Source organism: Exophiala spinifera (assembly GCF_000836115.1).
Source record: "Exophiala spinifera strain CBS 89968 unplaced genomic scaffold supercont1.6, whole genome shotgun sequence".
Classification (NCBI taxonomy): Eukaryota; Fungi; Ascomycota; class Eurotiomycetes; order Chaetothyriales; family Herpotrichiellaceae; genus Exophiala; species Exophiala spinifera.
The window spans coordinates 17410-38770 of NW_015622518.1; the positions used below are offsets into that span (position 1 = coordinate 17410).

General features: G+C 45.8%; 5 protein-coding genes across 5 annotated transcripts; 3 read left to right on the top strand and 2 right to left on the bottom strand.

Moving 5' to 3' along the window:
- Positions 1-9144: 9144 nt before the first annotated feature.
- Positions 9145-11356, top strand: PV08_07924 (uncharacterized protein; the record flags this gene model as incomplete). The annotated part of the gene is made up of 2 exons (XM_016382251.1): positions 9145-10225; positions 10305-11356. 2 exons carry the CDS (start codon positions 9145-9147, stop codon positions 11354-11356), a joined length of 2133 nt encoding a protein of 710 aa, XP_016232954.1.
- Positions 11357-11841: 485 nt separating this feature from the next.
- Positions 11842-14166, bottom strand: PV08_07925 (uncharacterized protein; the record flags this gene model as incomplete). Its single annotated transcript, XM_016382252.1, has 12 exons — positions 11842-11980; positions 12058-12301; positions 12467-12621; positions 12711-12807; positions 12863-12878; positions 12947-13030; positions 13088-13184; positions 13256-13323; positions 13376-13573; positions 13660-13712; positions 13798-14006; positions 14090-14166. 12 exons carry the CDS (start codon positions 14164-14166, stop codon positions 11842-11844), a joined length of 1437 nt encoding a protein of 478 aa, XP_016232955.1.
- Positions 14167-15081: 915 nt separating this feature from the next.
- On the top strand, positions 15082-16802 carry PV08_07926 (uncharacterized protein; the record flags this gene model as incomplete). Its single annotated transcript, XM_016382253.1, has 4 exons — positions 15082-15222; positions 15284-15732; positions 15789-16449; positions 16542-16802. The coding sequence occupies 4 exons, from the start codon at positions 15082-15084 to the stop codon at positions 16800-16802; spliced, it is 1512 nt and encodes a 503-aa protein (XP_016232956.1).
- Positions 16803-17393: 591 nt separating this feature from the next.
- PV08_07927 (uncharacterized protein) lies at positions 17394-19118 on the bottom strand (the record flags this gene model as incomplete). Its single annotated transcript, XM_016382254.1, has 1 exon — positions 17394-19118. The coding sequence occupies one exon, from the start codon at positions 19116-19118 to the stop codon at positions 17394-17396; it is 1725 nt and encodes a 574-aa protein (XP_016232957.1).
- Positions 19119-19467: 349 nt separating this feature from the next.
- PV08_07928 (uncharacterized protein) lies at positions 19468-20488 on the top strand (the record flags this gene model as incomplete). Its single annotated transcript, XM_016382255.1, has 2 exons — positions 19468-19731; positions 19811-20488. The coding sequence occupies 2 exons, from the start codon at positions 19468-19470 to the stop codon at positions 20486-20488; spliced, it is 942 nt and encodes a 313-aa protein (XP_016232958.1).
- Between the last annotated feature and the right edge of the window lie 873 nt (positions 20489-21361).

The following is a 21361-nucleotide window of genomic DNA, read 5'->3' on the forward strand; positions in this document are numbered from 1 at the left end:
AGTGAGTTGGGAGATCATCCGAATACCAAGGTAACGGCATGAGGGTGAAGCCTTGATAACCACTTGGGGTAAGTAAAGGGCATGAGTGGTGTTCTTCCACGGATCTCTGGTCCCGCCTCCGGTCGCGCGGGCGCGCTCGACTTCTTCACCCTCTCACGGAAAGTCGAGAATGCGCCGTCACCGTGTCGCTCCGACCCGTGCGCCCCCGCTCTCCCCTCCCTCGAAACCCCCATCTGTCGCCTCCGGATACGCGCTCCGCGCGCCGGGTTATGTCCCCCCCTAACCCTGTCCCTCCCTCACTTCCGTCCTCCGTCCCTTTCTCTCTCTCTGGGCGGTCCTCCCGCCATGCGCCCGTCCTTCAGACCGCCTCGCCATACTCGCCATACTCGCCCGGCCTTTCTTAACCGCCCTTACGCCCCATTCGATCCCTGAACCCGGACCCTTCTCCCAACCGCTGAAACCTTTACCGGTATAACTCTCTCGTAACCCCTCTCACTCCGACTCGTCCACCCTCACCGCCACTCGTTCACCAAACTGGAAACTCTTCGGACGGCCCTGTTTCTCTACTCCATCCGACCTCGTTACCAGTCCCACGACAGCCATTAACCCCTCACCCCTCCAGTATGTATATCCACTCTTTCTTCCACTGCCTCAACCCTATACCTTCCTCGATCTCCTTTCTCCATCTGCTTTTGCTATAACCTCGCCGTCACTATAATCCCGCCCGAATTATCACTTGAGTATTCTTCTTTCTCCTTAAGTACTATGGTCACTTGTAAGCGAATTATCACCATGATAAAAGTATCACCATTGCTCTCTACTATCCCTAATCATTCGCTGTACCTAGTATGGTGACATAACATCACCATCGCCATCGCACTACTATAACTAACTTTGGCCCCTTCGTATATGGGTCGCGCGATAGTATAATGGTTAATAACCCTAAAGTGTTAATCATAAATCGAACTCGACTCTTTTACTTCGACTCTTCACCGAGTATAATTATAATATCCAAGTATTTTAATATCATCATAGTTTGATTCTCTATCTTCGACTATATAGAATACTTCATTGCATTGAATTCTCATTCCTTCCCTCGCATCAGTAAAATCCCTCGGAGAAACCCGGCGGTTCTAGCGGGTTATGAATTTAAACTTTCACCCCATGTCGATAATATCACTCAAATAAAATATTCCTAGTTAGATAGCTATTCCTGTCCACACTTCTAAATATAATAAATACTCTCTCTATATTATGAACTTCGACCTTAAACCCTACCCTTCTTATCTCTTATCTCTTACCTCTTATTTCATTGCTCGGTCACTATATTTATCGCGTAATCTCCTCGTGAACTCAATAAATAACCTAAACACTGATTGTGCTCTATATTAAATAGCTACTCTATAAGATCTTTATAGATCGAAGTATTATATCCATCTTATTATATATATATAAAAGATAAATATAGTGTTACGAACCAGGCCTTTTATAAGGCCGCAGACCAAGCTGTGACGATAGCCACTCAGCGTTATTACCTCCGTTGCACGTGAGTCGGAGAGGCGGGATCACGTGACCAAGCCAAGACCATGGGCTCTGTCACAAGGATACAAAGGGGACAGAGCCTGATGGCTCTTATGGCTTTGCGGGCTCTGCTTACAGAGCCCACAGAGCCTAAAGGAGCCACTAATTTCACGATCTATATATACACGGTCATTATATAGACTTGCTACGTAGTCAACTTCGTTCATGATTATATCTATACGTTTTGGTTATGATCACTTCGCTCTAGTACTCGCTTAAGTACTTTATTCTTAGTGACTTCGCCTCTTATACTTCTCACTTATTAGGAAACAATATATGTAGTGACACTCTTAGTGAAGCGAAATATAATACTTTGATTATCTCTTGATTAAAAGTATTTAACACGATGTTTAGCTCTAAAGCTTCTATCCGCTCACTATCTCCTACTGGGTCGGTTCGGTTCGCCGCGTTAAACGCATCTATATTAGGATCTATCTTCACTATTATCTCTAGCTATAATAATTATAGCAATTATGGTAGAGACAATACTAAGGTTAATGTGTTCTATAGATCTCGTGAGAAGTTAAGACTATTTATCACCTAACTTATTATGACTTTTAAGTTGAACCGTACTAGGTATATTATCTATAAAGATAAGATCTTATTCGCGAGACTTTATATAAAGGGATTAGCCTTTTATTGATTTAAACCTATCATGATAAACTATATAATGTTCTCTAAAGAATAAAAGGACCTAGAAACTATTACCATTTTCTCTAACTTCGCGATATTTATGGAATAACTTAAGCAGATATTTAAAACTTTAAAGAAGAAATAGGCCGCGGCCCAACGAATTTATCAACTTAAGTAGAAGAGATCGACTACGTAGTACTATACTCTATTCAAGAGACTTCAAGCTAAACTAGACTGGGACGACAATATACTTATTGCTGCCTTCTACACTGGCTTAAAAGACAACATCAAAAAGGAGTTGGGACTGGAGAGGCTTAATATATATTAAGGATTAGTTAATAAAGCTATCGAAATTGATAACTAGCTATACGAGTTAGGATTGGAAAAGAAAGGATATTATGAAAAGATGAGTGATGTGTATTATAAGGGTAAGCGCATTAATTACTAGTCTTATAGTAATCCGATAAATCTTGATGTTATTGAACGAGGCTAGTCCTCATGACTAAAAGGCAAGTTCTAATGTAAGGGGCTATTCAATAAGGAGCGAGAACAATATAAAAAAGAAAACCTGTGCTATAACTATAGAAATCCGAGATATAGAGCTAATAAATATAGTATAAAGCCCGTGGAACTGTATATAATTAAAGTCGGTATTGAAGAAGAAAAGGCCGACACTTTAATTGAGAAAGAACTCGAGCGCTTGAGACTTGAGAGTAAAGACCGAATCTAGAGATTAAGATGCCTAAAACCTAAAAGACAACTAGAAATAAAGACACACCTAGACAGCCTCAAGATTAAAAACTTAGAACGGACTAGCCGCGCCGAGAAAGCATAAAAGGAGAGTTCCGAAGGAACCTAGATGGAGAGAGCGACTTCGATACCACTATTAATGATCAACAGTGAAGAGGTCATCAACACTGTAGGGACCTATTCTGGTCAAAGTCAGCAGAATAAAATAGTCACGACATTAAGGGTCAACCAAGAATAGCCAGAACACGCGAATCTATTCTGGACGAATTGCCACGATGATAACTGTCTTACTCACTACTCTAGAAAGCAGGGTGTAAAGTGATTCTCTCACGAAAAGAAGCGCAAGAATCGTTAAAGCAAGAGATCTAAGAGAAAGAAAGTCGATTGAGAAGAGCCTAAGATAGTGGCTATAGTGGAGATAAGATTATCACTATATAAAATCATTAGTGTCGAATATAGGTTTACACGAATTAGGACCCATCACTAGGAGCATAGCGATAACGGAGCCGTGTTTAGTCTATATATCAATGTTGAACAAGAATGGATATCACTAAGACTGGAAAGGTGTTTCTGGTAATGTAGCTTTAAGGAACCCTATATACACCTAGTAGGAGAAGAATAATATTAATTCTTATTTAAGCTACTGCGAGAATAAACCACAAGTTAGCTGAATTAAGAAATTATAGGTATCTATAATCTTATAAGCAGAGAAGAATAGCTAGTGATGATACGGACGCGTTACTAGATAAAGAGAGAGAACCAAACCTTTCTAAGCCTCTATTGGGGATAGCAGCCAACAGAATAAATACTTATCATAAGTATCTATTAAGGGCTAGACTACATTAGAGGGACTTATCTACACATGTATAATATATAGAGAATGTCCCTAGTCTATCACTTTCTATTTAACAAAAAATTCGACAAAGAAAACGAAATATCTAGCGACCAGAGAGAAGACAAAATATTCGTCTAGGTAGAGTTCGATACCTAGGAAATAGCTATATTAATAATAAGAACACGACATAAAGAAAAATACAGAATAGTCGCTAATCATAGCAATATGGCGATACTTATAATAAAGTATTGGAAAAACACACTATATATCTAGATATATAGAAGAGAGTACACCACAAAACATAGAAGATTCGATCTAAAGGGGAACTTAAGAGATAAAGAAAACTTAGTGCTCGTGACGAAATATAAAGGAATATATAGAGAATTAATCTATATATATAACATACTAGAGAAGAATCATTACGATTTTATATTCAGCGAAGAACCAAACTTAAGCGACTCCGAACCTAAATATGACACCGTGTTATTCTATGGATACTATCACGCGGTTATCGAAACACTAAACTAAATTTATTACAAGGAAGAAGTACTCAAGATATATATAGTCAACAATAAACTCAAATTAGACTACACTCAAGAACAAGACAAAAAGAAACCGGTACTAATATAGCGATACTTTAGATACCATAATAATGCTCTATATATATATTAGACTATCACTAGACAACCGCACTACTTCCCATTTAAAGACCGATATAACCTTACCCCGAAGGAGATTAATCAAGACATGGCGAGATATTATATCAAAGGAGAAAGGACACGAGACGCTATGGTTATTAAGACACACTACTAGATCCAGATAAATAACGAGGAAAGACAATATAGTCTCTATATAAACCTAAACACGAGATAAATCATCATAACCCTGCGTCTATATTACGAGAAATAATATTCGCATAAAGGCGAATATACACATAACGTAATTAGAAGCGAAACACATTACCTACTAAATAAGGCAGAAGATATCATGATGATTAATAGCTTCGAAGGACCAGAAGAAAGCGATTCGATAAAGTTCGTTATAATTAAAATCACTAAAACGTATATTTAGTTTATGACCGCATTCTGGAGGCTGACAAAGTGCAGACAAAACGGCTGTCTAAATGAAGTATCTCACTATCACCTGGAGTACGACCCGAATGCTAAGGAAAAGGACTAAGTGTTGGTGTTAACGAAAAGGTGATATATCGATAAAGCGTGTGATTATATATCTAAGATATATACATACCTCACAAATAAGAATACAATCAAGCCATCGATCGAGATACTTCTATATATCTTTAGAAGCAAGGGTGTAACTATAAACGACGTGCCAAAAAACTAGGCGGAGGATCTATCATGAGGCGGAAGGTCTCGCGCAACAAAAGAAAGCCTCGGAAACGCTATATTAATATAATATAGATTTAGCGTTTAATGTCATTGGTCTTCAGCGCTAGACTAGCTAATAAATCTATTTAAGTAATGATTGATAGCGAGGCAAGTCGAGACTATATATCACCGAAGACAGCAATAAGAATAAATAAGCAAAGAAAAAAGAATCTATACCCGGTCTTTATGGCAGACAAAACACCAGAAGAGTACGATAGTGAATAGATACAACAGGAAATTCGCGATATCTATCTCGAAATCGAGAAATATAGAGAGTAAATCAAGCTCGACGTGATGCCGATTAAATATAATATTATTCTAGGGATAAAGTGGCTAAAGAAGTATTCACTAGTTATAGACTAAAGAAAAGAAACTTTATTCTTTCTAAATTATAGTCACGAGAAGATAAAAAGAGAGAAATAATTAACTCCTATAGTATCTTTATAGAGAGCGATATAGATATAACCTAGAAGAAGAACCTTAAATAAGATATAAGAGAAAAGTCTATCTAAAGAGTATAAGAACTTTGTAGATATCTTCAAAGAAAAAGAAGGCATAATAACGCTACTAAAGTATAAGTCATAAAATCATAAGATCACGCTTGAAGAAGGGAAAGTGCCGAAGTATAATGAGTAGCTTTAACCCTTGTCTTTAAAGGAAGAAAGCTTCCTTAAGGAGTATATAGAGACTCACTTGAAGAAAGGCTTTATCTAATTATCTAAGTTATCCATAATATATAGTGTGCTTTTCGCCCTAAAGAAGAATAAATCTTTTCGACTATATATTGACTTTTAACCACTCAATGCGATCACCTGAAAGAACCGGTACCCACTACCCTTGATTAAGGAACTGCAGAACAGACTTCTTAGCGCAAAATACTTCATCGCACTCGATATATAGAATATCTACTATCGAGTACAAATAAAGAAAGGCCATAAATAGATAACGACTTTCAAAACTAGCTTTAAGTTATATAAGTATTGTGTCATGCTATTTAGATTGACCAATATCTCGATATCTTTTTAGGAACTAATTAACAACACACTACAAGAATACCTTGACGACTTTGTAGTTATATACTTAGACGATATACTTATATTCTCGAAGATATACGAGAAATATATACAGTATATTCAAAAGGTTCTGAAAAAACTCTAGGAAAAGAATCTACTGTTAAAACTCAGCAAGTGTGAGTTCTACAAAAAACGAATTCGATTTCTAGGCCACATTATATTCGGTGGGGGTATTGAAGTGAATCCCGATAAAATAGCGCCAATCAAGGACTGGCCAGAACCCAGGAATGTTATGAAAGTATAGTCTTTCGTTAAACTACTCAACTATTATCGAAGATTTATAGAGGGATTTTCGAAGATCGCAGCGCCTTTAACGAACCTTACCAAGAAGGATATCCCATTTAAGTTCGAACCGAAATGCAAGAAAGCATTTAAACGCCTCAAAGAAGCTATCATGACGGCGCCAGTACTCGCGATATTTAACCTTAAGCTGAAATACTAGGTAGAGATAGATACATCTGTCAAGAGGACCAGGTTATAGTGGGGAATGGTGAAGATAATGGCAGAGAATAGCGTGAATTGCCTTGTATACAAGGATAACTATGAATGAATGTTGTGAGTGAAGCTTGAAGGACTTCATCTCGAGGTGGGTTGAGCCCTCCTTAAATAGCTAACGAGTGACGAAGAAACCAAGCATTATGAGTCATATCCTTCACTCGTGAGTCGTAACCTTTACTCGTGAGTCATAGCCTTCACTCGTGAGTCATGATCTTAACTTAGCTGGCTAAGTGAGGCTGTGGTTAACCAGTTGGAGTTCTGGGCGAGGCTGTGGGCTTTGATAGTCACGAGGCTTAGTCTCCTGGGTCCCTGGGGTTGGTTCCTTGCCTCGCTAACTATAGTGAGGATTCACATATAGTCAACAAATAAGCCTCGCGCGGGCCTCTTATTCTCAGATATCAACCACCCTCAATCAGCTGCGTATATAAAGGAAAGGGAAAGAAAATAGTCTTAATAACTTCAATCAACAGAATGTTGATGCTTATTATTGGTGTTGGCCGTCTCTAAGTAAGTGAGAGACCCAGTCCATAAAGCAAGTAGAAGAAGAATACCATTAAATTGACTGAGAAAAGAAAGATTCATGCCTCGCAGAAACGCCATGGGCGATCTGTCTTCTATACCCCTAGACAGGAAAGACAACTTCTGTATCTAGTACGACGCAATCCGAAGTGGAAATAAGACAGAACTATACAAGAATTGATAGTGCCCATAAAAAGTCGGTTGTTGAATACATTCTTGTTAAGAGTGGAACTAAGAACTAGATCGCCGCTGAGAAGCTTCTTCTAGAGCCTCATCATACTAAGAAATGCCTAGAATTCACTACTCGATACAAATATTGGGATAAATCCGACTGGGAAAGAGTTATATTTTTAGTGATAAGCGTCCCCTTAAAAGAGTTTGTAGAGAATAACCTACCTGGATCTTTTGAACACGCACTTAGAAATTTAATGTCAACAAGATTAAACTCCGCAAAATGGGTTTGAATATATCTATTATGGTTTAGGAGGCTATCTAGACAGGTGAAAGGTCTGATCTCTATATTATGCAACTAGATAAGGTCGTCGTTAGTTATGAGTATAACGCTTACTTATACCTCGAGGTTGTAGAAGATTAATTGCCTCTGTGTTAGTCTCCAGGACTTACGTTGCAGCAGGACAACTCTAGGATTCACACCGTTAGGGCTGTTAAGGATTGGATGGAATTCCTGTCATGAATTAGCCTACATACTCACCGGATCTCGCACCGATCGAGCATATCTAGTCTATACTAATAGCAGGGCTTATAGCGCAATTCCCTCACACCGTAGAGATCGGGGAGTCACAAGAGGCCCTCGATCGGTTCGGCAAGGCAATCATTCACGTGTGGAATTGCCTAAAACAAGCGATAATTACGACGTCGTAAGGAGCATGACAACTGGAGAGAATTCGGTCCTAGACGCGAATGGTTGGTGCACCAGGTTCTAGAAGTGTTAGAACTAGAGTAAAACCAGTATCATTCAGTAGCACACAGAGCAGTCTATCAAACGTATTGCAAATAGGAGGACTATACATAGAGTAATGGTAAAATGTATGGGGTGTTGCAGAGTGATGGGGGTTTATAGTGTAACAGAATGAAAAGTTACAAACTGGCGTTACTGCGCCTGACAACTTGTGTCTGCACCGCATTGTTCCACGACGGCACATACAAAGCACAAAGTCCACAGGCTGTTGCAATCGTGGAGCACCCTGTACAAAACCGGTCACACTGTAAAATTCCTTGACTAATAGTTCATCGGCCTGAACGTAAGCAAGCCACCCTCACATACCAGCTCGCCAGTTATTGAACCAACCTACAATATGCATACGGAACACCTGCAATATGCATACGGAACACCAGAGGACTTCAGAGATCATTCGCACATTTTGCCACTTCGGAAGTGGGACATATCACACCAGCTATACGCTTACCAGTCTGCAAAGTCGAAGAAGCCGGAGTGACCGTGATGCTGCCTGGGAGCACGAAGAGCATGCCATTGCCATCTTTGTGTGTGGTTGTAGCGGCGTGAAGATAATTAATTGACTAGCTAAAAGTGAGGGATATACTCCGTACATAGGAGCAAGTAAGCCCTTACAGCAATCGGGAATAAGTATTACCGATGCCGGACCTAAAATCATGTCGGGGAAGGAGCCGGCCGAACCCAAAATGACACCAACATACCGCGATCTACCTAGACGACAATCAGATAAATGGCTCACAAGGTCCAATACTCTTTTGGCATCAGCCAGTCCTTCGTGCCCAATTCCAACGAACTATCTTGGGCGAGGTTCGTCAATGCGGTTGACTTCTTCGTTCGCTGACAACTTCTAGTCGGCTCTCGACAACCTTTGACCGTGTGTGCATCACCGACATGAGCCGCACGCGAACCCATCTCCACGCTTTCGCACAACCCGATGCACCTTCGCCAGTGAACCGCCCGACTACCCGCCCGCTGAGCTGTGTGGAATGCAGTCGACGGAAGATAAAATGCGACAGGAAAATACCCTGCCGGGCTTGCTACGAGAGAGGTGACGGTGAACTCTGTCAACGCCAACAGATTCCAAGCAACCGATTTAGATCCGGCACAAATGGCCCGAGAGGTAGAGGTCCTGTGCATGATGATATACTGGAAGAGCTCGAGATATTGCGTGAACGACTAGACTCTGTTGAATCAGTTCTCGGCCTCAATCGCGAGCGAACACCAACCACAGCTCGTGACGATGGGCGCGATGTCAAAGAGCCTGCATTGGTGAGTGCTATGGAGGAGGCGGCACTGGGTATTGGGGAAAATCGCAGGTGGAAAGGCCCTTCTTTGATCGTCGAAAGCGCCCCGTTACCGGGGACTCTTCACCAGTGGTACACACCTACGACCCTCGCTTCATGTGTGGCGGCGCTCCCCGAGCGACGCCAGTCTAAATTCCTTCTGGATTCGTACTGTGACAACCTCAACTGGATGTGCGGATGTCTTCATCGCGAGTCGCTTCAACAGCAGCATGACAGATTCTGGACACTTTATGAGCAAGGGCACCCCCCAGATGGAATGTCCTTGGCTGTGTTGTTCGCTGTTCTCAGCACCGCCGCCTTTTTCCTCGATGACCAGCAGGCTTGGTCGCAGGGGCTCGTTCCTCAACGACTGCTCTATTCTGCCCGAGACTGGTTCAACTGTAGCATTGCCACCTTCTTCCGCTGCGGCGGCCTGACTCACCATTCACTTGCCGCCTGCCAGACCATTCTGACCCTGAGGTATGCTTTCCACCTGACCGGGAACTCGAGCCTTCATCAGCAACTGGCATATCTGGGCCTTGGGATGGCTCGAGCGATGAATCTCCATCTCCTTGGAAGTTTCCACAGCACTTCGGACGAGGACTTCCAGGCACAAGAGATAGGTCGCCGAGTCTGGTGGCTACTTCTGGAGGGAGACTGGGACCTCTTGCCATATCATCGATATTGCTGTGAGTTGTTCAAGAGGGAGATCCGCACCCCTAACCATGGGTGTCTGTGCTGACAAGTAGGACTTTATTTTTATCGTAGTTGTCTCGCCACATCATTTCGAAACCGCACTCCCAGATCTCACCGATGAGGGAACGCTTGCCTCGTCCTCTACCGATGCGCAGTCTCTCACATTCCTTCAGGCTTGTTGCCCATCGGCCAGAATTCTTTACGATGTTTATGCGCCCCTTTCAGCAAACCAATATCCTCTGTACGACTCTGTTATATCTGCGTCCAAGCGATTAGATCAAATGGTTCAGAGTCTTCCTCCCGAAGTGCAACAAGCCGCCGAACCTAGTCAGAACTCGTCTGGCCCGCTATTTATGTGGCGCTTCCTGCTGATGATGTTAGCATATCGATCCTACATTATCCATCGATCCTTCTTTGTCAAGTCACTGTCGGAAAACCGCTACAAGATCTCCCGCATTGCCTGCGTGCAGGCAGCAGAGACGATCATAAATCTGGCAGACAAGGGTCTGCCGGATGTCTTCTATCGCCTGTGGAACACGACGCTCTGGCTTATTGCAGCGGGTCTTGTTCTGGGAGTTGATCTTCTCTATACCGCCAGCCAAAAGAGGTCATGTCCAGATGCCGCAGCTCGACGCAGGAGGTTGATGGGACTGGTCGACTTGTTGAACAATTCTGCGGACCAGTCGGGGATTGGAAGACGAGGCGCGAGCCTCATTCGACATATATGTGAAATGGAACAGAATGTTCTCGCAGGCTCGCCATCCAATACACCACTCACACGCGATGATATTGTCCGTATTGTCAGACTTCCCAATGCCAACCAGACCCTTGATACTTCAGCCAGCTCTGTATCTGAGACCATCGACGCTGATTGGGATTGGAACTCCTATCCTGGTACAGAGCCTGCTCTTTACCCTCTTAGCAAAGACAGTCCGACATTTCTACAATTGCCGGGTCGTCCAGCTGAGCAGTCAGCGGGCATGGGCTACGATATTTCTAATTCGAGCTCTTTCATGCCTCACTGGGGCCACCCGGAATCATGCGGGACATTTTACGCTCCAGTAGGTGAAAGCCATTTGGACACCTTGATTGCAGACATGCTGCCCGATCCTCCGCCAGGATAACTATAAGCGAGTCTTTATATATAGGATGTCTCCTGGTTTCCTGAATGGAAGGAGGCAACCGCCATGCTCGCTAACTATTCACCAGAGGAAGTCAGGTTCCATCTTGCGACCATGAATGATGCGCAAATCATGTCAGTGTCTTGGTAGTATAGTGTTTTGCTCTAATTGTTCTATCTGCACAGACCGCAGCCGAGCTTCGGAAGTCTTGGCACATCGAGCCCTCACCCACAATGTCCAGCTAACCTTTTTGTGGGCAGTTCATTCCAGGAACTATCATTTTCCATGTTCCTTGCAGTAGCGACGATGTGCCATTAAAGGAGGAGATAACAGAAAAAGAGAGAAACCAGCCCATGTGAGAACAGTAAAGTCGTCCAGGTTGGGGCGAGCTGCTATACAGCGGGTCCTTTTGTAACAGTCACTTAGCAGTATCTTTTGAAACCACATAGAGAGTCCATGCATTCCCCATGTGCAATGCGGCGACTCATCTAGTTCTTCTTGACAACATGACGCCATATCGCCGCGAGAAGCTTTGACGAGTCTTTGGGAGTTCTTTTGAATCCGTTCTTGCGGTCCACATGCGTCACTCCAAATCTAGGGCCGTACCCGGAAAGCCATTCGAGGTTGCTGGAATCTTGGTGAGTCCAGTTCCTTTTCAATCCCTGCAGTACCCTGGATGGGATTTTGGGAAGTGTTCGACTTACTCAAGCAGACTCCAGACGTAAAAGCCAGAGACACGAACTCCGTCTTCTCTGACGACATCACAAAGGATCTTGATGTACTGGTTCAGATACTCTTGACGGGCCTTGTCGTCGATAATTTTGTCGAGAGACATGTGCTGTTCGAACTCGACCGCGAAGCCACATTCTGAGATAACAATGGGGATATTCTTGTCTTTGCAGTATTTGTCCCAGGTATAGAGCAGGATCTTACGGAAACCCCAGGGTACTATTGAGAAGAATCAATGTTAGCGGCCGTCTCTGATGGGCCAAGGGTAAAGCCAAAGGGCAATCAAAGGCTAATGGCCACAAGTAAAAGAATATGTGTGGTCCGACGAGCGATCGGACGATAAGAATACTTTCCAAGGGGATTGAGGTAGAGAATGCGACGAACCGGTATGTGGATGTCCTTCCTCTCCGCGCATGCCGATCGGTTTGCCGTCTTTGACGAAGGTTTTATCGATTTCGTCCATATTGAACCGAGGATCGCCATTGGGTTGGACTTCTTGACCCGTAGCCCACCCAGTGCCGTAGTGGTTGAGGGAGAAGCTGTATTGGAATTTGTCAGTCATGTTTGAAAAAGCCTATGATTTTGGCCGGCCATCGCTCAACCAGTCCTCGGAGAAGAGGAATCTCACAAGTCGGCAGATCCCCTGAGCAGAGCGAGCTCTTCTTGAGTGAGGCGAGGGAAGTCGTCGCCGTATTTATCCCAGGCTGTCGTTTGAGTGCCGAGAACTACCACACGTCAGGAAAGTGGGCAGCGGCTGCGTATGGAAATGGATGATTATACAAATAGGGTCTGCGAACTATTTTTCCCAACGTTAGCCAAAGAAACACGCAAATTCAGTGGTGTCGCCCAAGATATCATCCTTACCCAACCAAAGTCTCTCTCGATAGCTAATTTCGCGTCCTTGACGGCTCGAGGGTCATCGTTGATCGGCTCCACCCACTCGCTATTCTTGAGAACAGTCAATATCCTTGGATCTCTTGGAGTTAACAGAGGTGAGAGCCTTACCAGAGCAATACTGATTAGACCGTTTTGCTTTTGCTGGAATTCAGATCTATAAAGACGAACAATATCGCTGTGGCACAGGAGAATATTGTGGCCAACACTATAGCACCGTAACAATCAGTACCGTCGTCTTCATCGTGCATTCTCTGTTAAGCATAGCTTATCACTGACCGAAAAAAGTCCCGTTTGGAAAAGCCTTTGACGATACCCATCGACAAGAGCGACGGAAAAATCCAAGGCTGGATGTCGTTAGTTCTTCACGTAGCCATTATATGCGCCGTAGATAAATACCTCATTGAAAGTGAGCCACTTTTTAACCCGGTCTCCGAATCTCTCAAAACATAGCTTCGCGAACGACGTATAGTCGGCAATCAGCTCTCTGGGATCCGTGGCCAAGAAAGACCGATAACGTTTATGCAGTTCCAGCGGAACATCAAAATGGAGGATGGTGATTGTAGGCTCGATGCCTGCATCGAGAAGGGCGTCAATCTACAAACCAACATAGATGAAGTGGTTAGAGGCTAGAATTATTGCTCCACAATCATCCGAGAAAAAGGTCACAGCGTAAGGCTCACCAGTTGATTGTAGTACTTGATGCCTTCCTCGTTAATAGAATCGTTTCTGCCACCTGTGGAAGTGAATGTTCAGCATTGGTCCATCCAGGTTGGTGAAGAAGGAATCAGGCTCCTGAGCGTGACAGGGGAAAGGCTTACCATTGGGGACGATACGAGGCCATGAGACAGAGAACCGGTATCCGGAGGCGCGATACTGCTGCAAGAGGCTAACATCCTGCTCCCAGAGCCGATATGAGTCGCAAGCGTCGTCTCCAGTGTCTTGATTTGCTTCCTGAAGGTGTTCGTCCCAGATGGACGGCCCACGACCACCGGCAGTAGCGCCACCTTCGATCTGATATGACGCCGACCTACACCGGATCTGTCAGTCCCAAAAAACTATGATACCTGGGGCCTCACACGGGCATTTTCAAAACCGGGAAGGAATGCCTACGAATACCCGTGGACAAAGTCTTCAGGGAGGACGTCCTTGTATGCGGGATCTTCCGCAATATTTCTGTAAGTTACCATTGCGTCCAGTTTGCGCTAAGCTGAGCAGAACTACGTCGTCGTTATCTGGTTAATGCTTTGGAACTTGCTGCTGCTGCAACCACCTTATCAACGGGGACGGCCTTTTAAACTTGTATTTGACCTAAGTGGACGGGAGAAACCTTTTCGCATGCATCGCGCGTCTCCATGTCCCTTCAGCAGAGCCATCAGGCTCATCCTTGCCTCAGATGAACTGCACAATACATTATTCGACGGACAAAAGCAATCGCATCACCCACTTCACGGGCCAGCCGGACCCGTTGGGCCCGTCGGGTCCGTCGGGGCTGGCAACTGGCTTGACGTGTGATCCTCTGCGAACGCGGTCCCGATCCGCCACGATTCGGAACCAACCTTTTTCATCAAATAAGAGGCAAGGTCTAAGTAGTTCTTTGTAGGTGTGGTAGTGCTTGTACTCCGCACTCCGTAGATAGCCACGACTCCTGGTCAGTAGGGGCGTCCTCGCCAACCCTATTCCGTCCTCTTGGGGAGATCCCTGATGCTGTACCCCAAGATTCGAGGCTTAGATAGCATGATACACCACATGCGCCCACGGGCGAGCTTGTCAAGTTAAGATAAGCGCGACAAGACCACGGGCGATATAAGCATATATATTAAAGCAACAGGTGAATCAGCTTTCAAGCCTCTGCGCATTCTTCTCATCTTCCTCAACTTTTGGATACCTCCAGAGAGTCAAGATTGTAATTCAAAATCTGCACAATTCCCACGGTAGCTATGACGATTACGTTCCTGCAAGGCACCACCAGCAGCGGGTTTGTGTGTATGTGCATCGTTTCGATCGGCGCGGTTCTCTATGTACGACTGCACTCCTTTCCTCTGCACTTGAGCCGCTTACATGATGAACAATGCGTACTGACTCTGATGACTAGGGATTCGACAATGGTTGGTGGGGGACGGTTCTTGGAGCTCATGCGTTCCTTCGAGATTACGGGTCTTGCAAAACAATTGATGGGAAAGAGATTTGCAGTCTTTCGGCGCCGCAAGTCTCCGCTGGAAGTTCAGTCCAGTCAGCCGGAATCAGTATGTCTCTAGACCCCGTCAGCATTTTGGGCCATGCAAAAAGATTGCAAACTGTGTGAAGACTACTGACGTCGGGCAAGTGGTCGGATCAATCGTTGCTGCATACATCAATGAACCCTTCGGGCGCAAAGTGTCTCTCACAGTGACCGCGGTAATATCCATCGTCGGCGTCATCATCGAGCTCACCAGTGCCATTGGCTCAAGTCGCTACTCCCAGTTCGTAGTTGGGAAGACCATTGCATCTATCGCCATGGGCATGGCTCTCAACATTGTCCCTATGTACCTTTCGGAGACGTCGACCGCTGCTGCCCGTGGATTCAGTGTTAACATGTATCAGAATCTGATTCTTGTTGGGGCAATTACTGCGTCAGGGGTTGTCTATGGCACATCGCAGCTCCAGACTGCCGCATGCTATCTGATACCGATCGGTCTTCAGCTGATAGCCCCCACATTCTTGATCCTCCTGACTCCGTTGCTCCCGGAAAGTCCAAGATGGCTAGCCACCAAAGGGTAGGTTCACCAGGTATTGCACGAGATACGCAATCTTTATGCTAACGCGAACCCAGCCGCACTGGGCCAGCCATCAAAGCAGCGGACCGCTTGTTCAAAACAAAAACCAACAACTTTGAAGCCGCTGATTACGTTCATAAGATCCATCTGTCCATCGAACAAGATCGTGCCAATCAGGAAGCGACTGGATGGATGGATCTGGCTAGAGGGCCCAATCTGCGTCGTCTTCTCATTGCTGTTGGTATTCAGTGTATCCAACAAGCTCAGGGCGTGACGTATATCCTCAACTACATCACCTTTTACCTGGGCTACGCTGGTATTACAAACGTCTTCCCATACATCATTAGTGCGTTCTGCACCAACTACCTTGGGGTTCTCACCGGTTACTACCTCCCAGACAGGTTTGGTCGTCGGGTTTTGGTCATCTGTACTTCTCTGGTATGTGCTGTTGCTCTCGTGATCATGTCTGGTATCATGGCCGGCACATCTGGTGGGGCTTCGGGGACGGTTATAGTCGTTCTACTGTTCATATGGATGCTCTCCCTTGGTGCCCAATCTCCACTCATTTGGATCATCACGGCGGAATCAGCTCCTACCCGTAATCGTGAAAAGGTGATTGCCACGGCTGTCTTTTTCGGCTTCGGTACAGCCCTCCTCACCGCTTCAGTTTCTCCGTTTATTGCGGACCCTGGTTACGGAAACCTCGGTGGAAAAATTGTAAGTCCAGCCTAATTTCTGTTTGAAACTACAAAAGATCGAATCAAGTTACAAATTGACACTCAAGGCAACGCTAACAATTGGAAAACAAGGGCTTTCTGTGGGCCGGCTTCTCGTTCTTGTCGATTGTCTGGGTTTACTTCGTCCTCCCAGAGATGAAAGCTCTTTCCCTGGAACAACTCGACTTCCTTTTCAACAACCACGTGCCTACGCGAAAATTCAGCAAATATGTCTTTACAGATTTGGTTCTTGCCGTTCATGAGAAGGATGTCCATGAGACTACCATTGGGAACGAGGACTCCCAGAACCAGAACAAGAACGCGCTGGAAGAAACAGTCGAACTTCGACGTTAGTGAAGCGTACAGCGGGACGCCCGGCCATCATCGAAAAACTTGAGGGGGCTTCATTACTCATGGATATCTTCTGTAGGCAAAGTATTTCCAGGTGGCTTCGTGCGTGAAGGGGTCTAGGATAGCTTGGTCAGCTTTGATGGGCACATCACCCCATGAGGATATCAGAAGCCTAGAAGCTGTGTAAAGACTTGGTGGTTTGGAGGCTGGCTAGAGGAGGTGAGCAGGGTCCTGCTTGAATGTATCAGTCTTCCGTGCGCCCAAGAGTCCTTGATGTATAAAGTCAGGGTCAAGAAGAAGCCTTGTCTCTGTTGAGCTTAGGCTAGGGACACATTCAGCGAGGGAATTGCACCGCAAGAATAATTCATCTTTGCTTGGTAGATACATCATGATGACTATTCTTAATGAAGCTAGAATGCTGGATATTAGGACGTAAACCGTTATATAAAAATAGGCTGAGAGAAGAGAATAGCCACCTAGTATAAAAGCGAGTGATCCGTGACAGACTCAGAGTATCATATAAGTTAGTCTACCTAGACTTTATTCAAATTGGTCTTCCTAGGGCTAGGGACAGATTATCTCTTCTATGCAAAGCTAGTTGGGTGTAGACTGGAAAGATCTGAATTTGTGGTGGCAGAAAGGCACTGGCGGACTTGTCCATCTTGGACTGCACTCCACATCTTTATACCGGACTAAAGGTCCCAGTACTCGAAGTTGAGAACCAAAGACCGAGTTGTCGAATGTGGCGAAAAAGGCTTCGTTCTTCATGAATGTTCCCGTGCGCTCCCAAGCCTTGATTATAGAGTAGTAAAGAGGGGCGACATGTTCGTCACTCGACCAAGAGGGAAATTGGTACTTATCCTGGATCCTCTGGACAACATCATGAGAATATAGTCCAACATCCTCGTCTAGACATGCCATGTCATATGCAGCGAGTGCAGAGTGACCTTTATATGAACCCCCTTTGACATAACGATCACGGACAGCACACATGGCGGTGAGAGCCATTAATGCGCCCGTTGACATGTCAGATAAGGGCAGACTTGGCAGCACACCCTGGCCGGGAGGACATCCAAATGACTGCCCCATGACATATGAGGATCCAGCGGCAGCGTCAGCAACTTGTTGCCAACCTGGGCGCTCGGCATAGCATCCATCAGGACCATAGCAGTTTTCATCAATGTAAATTATGCCTTTGCCGCGTTTGTTCGCGAGCTCCAACGCCGCATGGAGCCCGAATCCGCGCCTCTCGAGAGAGCCCAAGCGATAACCTTGCAAGATTATGTCGGCTTCTTCAAATAGGTGTGTCAGTCTGGCGTGGTCAGCGGGGTTGTTCAAATCTAGATCTATCGTTGTTTTCCCAGCCATCAAAGAAGAAGGTTGCGCAGGCGTATAGTCTTTGAGTTTGGATGAGTTGACCCGGATGACCTCGGCGCCCATGGACGCCAGGAGAGCGCCAGCCGCGGTGCCGGCTATGATTCGGGCAAGCTCAACCACTTTGATTCCCGCGAGCGGTCTCTTGTCGACCGAACTGGGCAATTTGGCAGCCGGTAGAGCAGGACAATAGGTCTGCTGGGAGTAGTTGACCAGAGGATGCCGAGCGAGGCGCTGGCCCATCTCGGTCTCGCGCCAGCCTTTTGGCGAATGTACGATGGAGCCCGATAAGCCGTTTTCAACCATGAGCTGCTCGATCTCTCGTGCACGGTACGTTCTGACATGTTCTTGAATGAGGGCGTACGCTTCGTCGTTTGTCCGCACCTCAGCATCCTTGTCCTTCGGGATGCCGATGAGTTCCAGAAGTTTCCAGGGATCGAGAGACCCGTGCAGCTGAAACCATGTTCCTTTGTTCGCTGTCTCATAGATGGCCGTTGCGCGGTACACAAGAGGTGAATTTGATTGACGATCTTTGTCCCAATGAGGCACAGTGGGCAAACTCAAAATGTCGGGACCGGTGAGACCATTGACAGTCACAAGTCCTGGTGTTGCTGGATACAGACCAGCATGGTCTGTGTTTACATGGGTCGTTGTATCCGTCGTTATACCGCGAATATGCAGAATCTCAAGGCCAACGATGCCAACCATGGCATGAAGAACGGCTGTAATGGCTTGTGATTTGATGGGGCCCGGAATGATTGGTAAATCACTGCCCTCGAAGCACACGCCATCGATAAGTGCTTCATTCTTAGTAAACCAGGGAGTCTTTTCTGCGAGAAGGCGTAAGAGACGCCGGCATTCTTCAGGAACTGGAGCGAAGCTTGTATCGACGAAAGTTCCTGGGCCATAGCCAGCTTCGGATTTCCTGATTGATTCCGGGATCATCTTATCTGCGAAGCAAACGAAGGTATGTCGGACATAGGACCTGGTCTAAACTCCTGTTCGCGTGCTCATCTGCTTAATAAAGCTTTTCAGTTCCTTACATGAACCTAATATAAGCGTGGAAACCTCACCGAGACCGGGGGTATCGGAGCAGCCCGAGAAGTCGGGAAGGGCTTCCGAGTATGGGCCGCCCGCCCAGTACAAATTGAGTGCCTGCTTGGTGCTCCACATCTGGACCCGTCCACTGGCATAGTGAATATATTCGGCATGCTGTATCATTCAGGGAGCCAGATGAACACACAGGGTGTCATGCCAGTTGGACTCTAGATAATATCATCCCCTCGTGCTCAGGATGTCGCAGGAGATTCACATCGTGGCCGTCATCGGTTGCGGAATGATCGGGATGAGCTGGGCGAGCCTCTTTCTCGCCAAAGGATTGAAGGTCATCATTACTGATCCTGCAGAAGGCGCTGAACTAAGGTTCAAGAGATACTTGGACGACGCATGGCCCACTCTCCAGCTGCTCTTCGGGCCAATTGACCAAGAGCTGGCCAACAACTACGAATTTGTGGACGACATCACCCCGAGGCTGGGCACTGTTGATTTCATACAGGAGGTATGCTCAGAACTATGCGGTGTGCCCCTGCGTCCTGCAATTACTGGTGTCTACAATCTGCTGACCCTAGCCGTTCTAGAATGGACCTGAGAATGTAGAGTTCAAGCAGGAGCTGTTCAAAATACTCGACCGAAATGCTCAGTCAGAAGTTGTCATTGCTTCTTCGTCTTCGGGCCTGCCTTCCTCCGCCTTTGTCGGACAATGTGAAAATAAGCCTGACCGAATCCTTATCGGACACCCTTTTAACCCACCACATTTGATTCCACTTGTCGAAGTGGTACCCCATTCGGTTACCAGCTATACGACAGTGTCAAAGGCCCTGGACTTTTATCGATCCTTGGGTAAACACCCAGTAGTTATTCTCAAGGAAGTTCCAGGGTTTGTTGCGAATCGTCTTCAGGCCGCCATAAATGCCGAAGCATACAGCCTGATCAGCCGTGGTATCATCTCGGCCGAAGACCTTGATACAGTCGTGACATCTGGACCAGGACTTCGCTGGGGAGTGACTGGGCCGATAATTACCAATGCACTCGGAGGTGGAGGAGGTCTGGATGGCTTCACAACAAGAATTGAACGCCTAGGTCCTGCTATCCGCAGGTGGGAGGATGATATGCACGAGCATCGTTTTGATTGGAGCGAGGAAAAGTTGACATTGCTGGAGGATGAGGTTAGGAAGTATCTAACCGCTGTGGATTGGACTGAGATGACAAGAAAGCGGGACTTCGTGCTGCTGCAAGCATTACGAGCAAGATTCTAAACCCCTAAGCGAACGTTCTGGATGGAATCTGGAATTCTTGGTTGGCCAGTAGTATAAAATCGGCATTCGATCTATCCTAGCATAACCGGAACCAACAACCGCGGCAAGTCCTATAGCCACCAGATACGACGTTCAGCAGATTTATTTGCTGGAATATTGAATAAACTCCTTGAGTGAGGAGCACAGAATTTGACCGAAGCAGCCAACAATGCGGAAAACGACGCCCCGTGGCATGTAAATCGACTAATAGAGTGATAGTAGTGGCACAGAAGATACTCCAACACCGCAAGCTACTCCGGCGCTGTCTGAGCTCTGAGCTGGAAGGAAATGCTATAGTCATAGAAGGGGTCAGTTTTGAGGTTGGAATGGGTTACCGTTAATTGTGTCCGCCGTCTGATGCAACACTGCAGATCTGGTCGGGGTTGGCTCCATTGGCAAAAAGCCTCTTTTCTTGTGATTGAAATAGAAGCATGGAAATCGAGATGGATCGGGCTTGTGAGTAGTCTCCCTAATTCGTGCATAAGATTACTGGGAGCATTGAGTCAGGCTGTAAGGAAAGTCCGAGGAATTTGGTACTCTGATTGAACCGGACGGCTTGAGGCAGACATGAGTGCAGCTGGTGGCACGAACTGGCAATTTGTTGATTCGAAAAGCCATGATTCTTGGTAGCTCGTCAATCATCCTATGGTTCGAGGTGCTGTGAGAATTTCGACCAGTTCTGAAGTCGCCGAGGACAAGTACTAGAAGGCAGGCCACCTTCCAGATTCCCTTTTCTTCTCAGAGGTGACCATCAATTCCCCACGGGGGCCCCTGCGGTGATATCTTAAGGACTCGGCTGGAAATTGGGCGATGCTTCAGACGTGCCTCAGCATA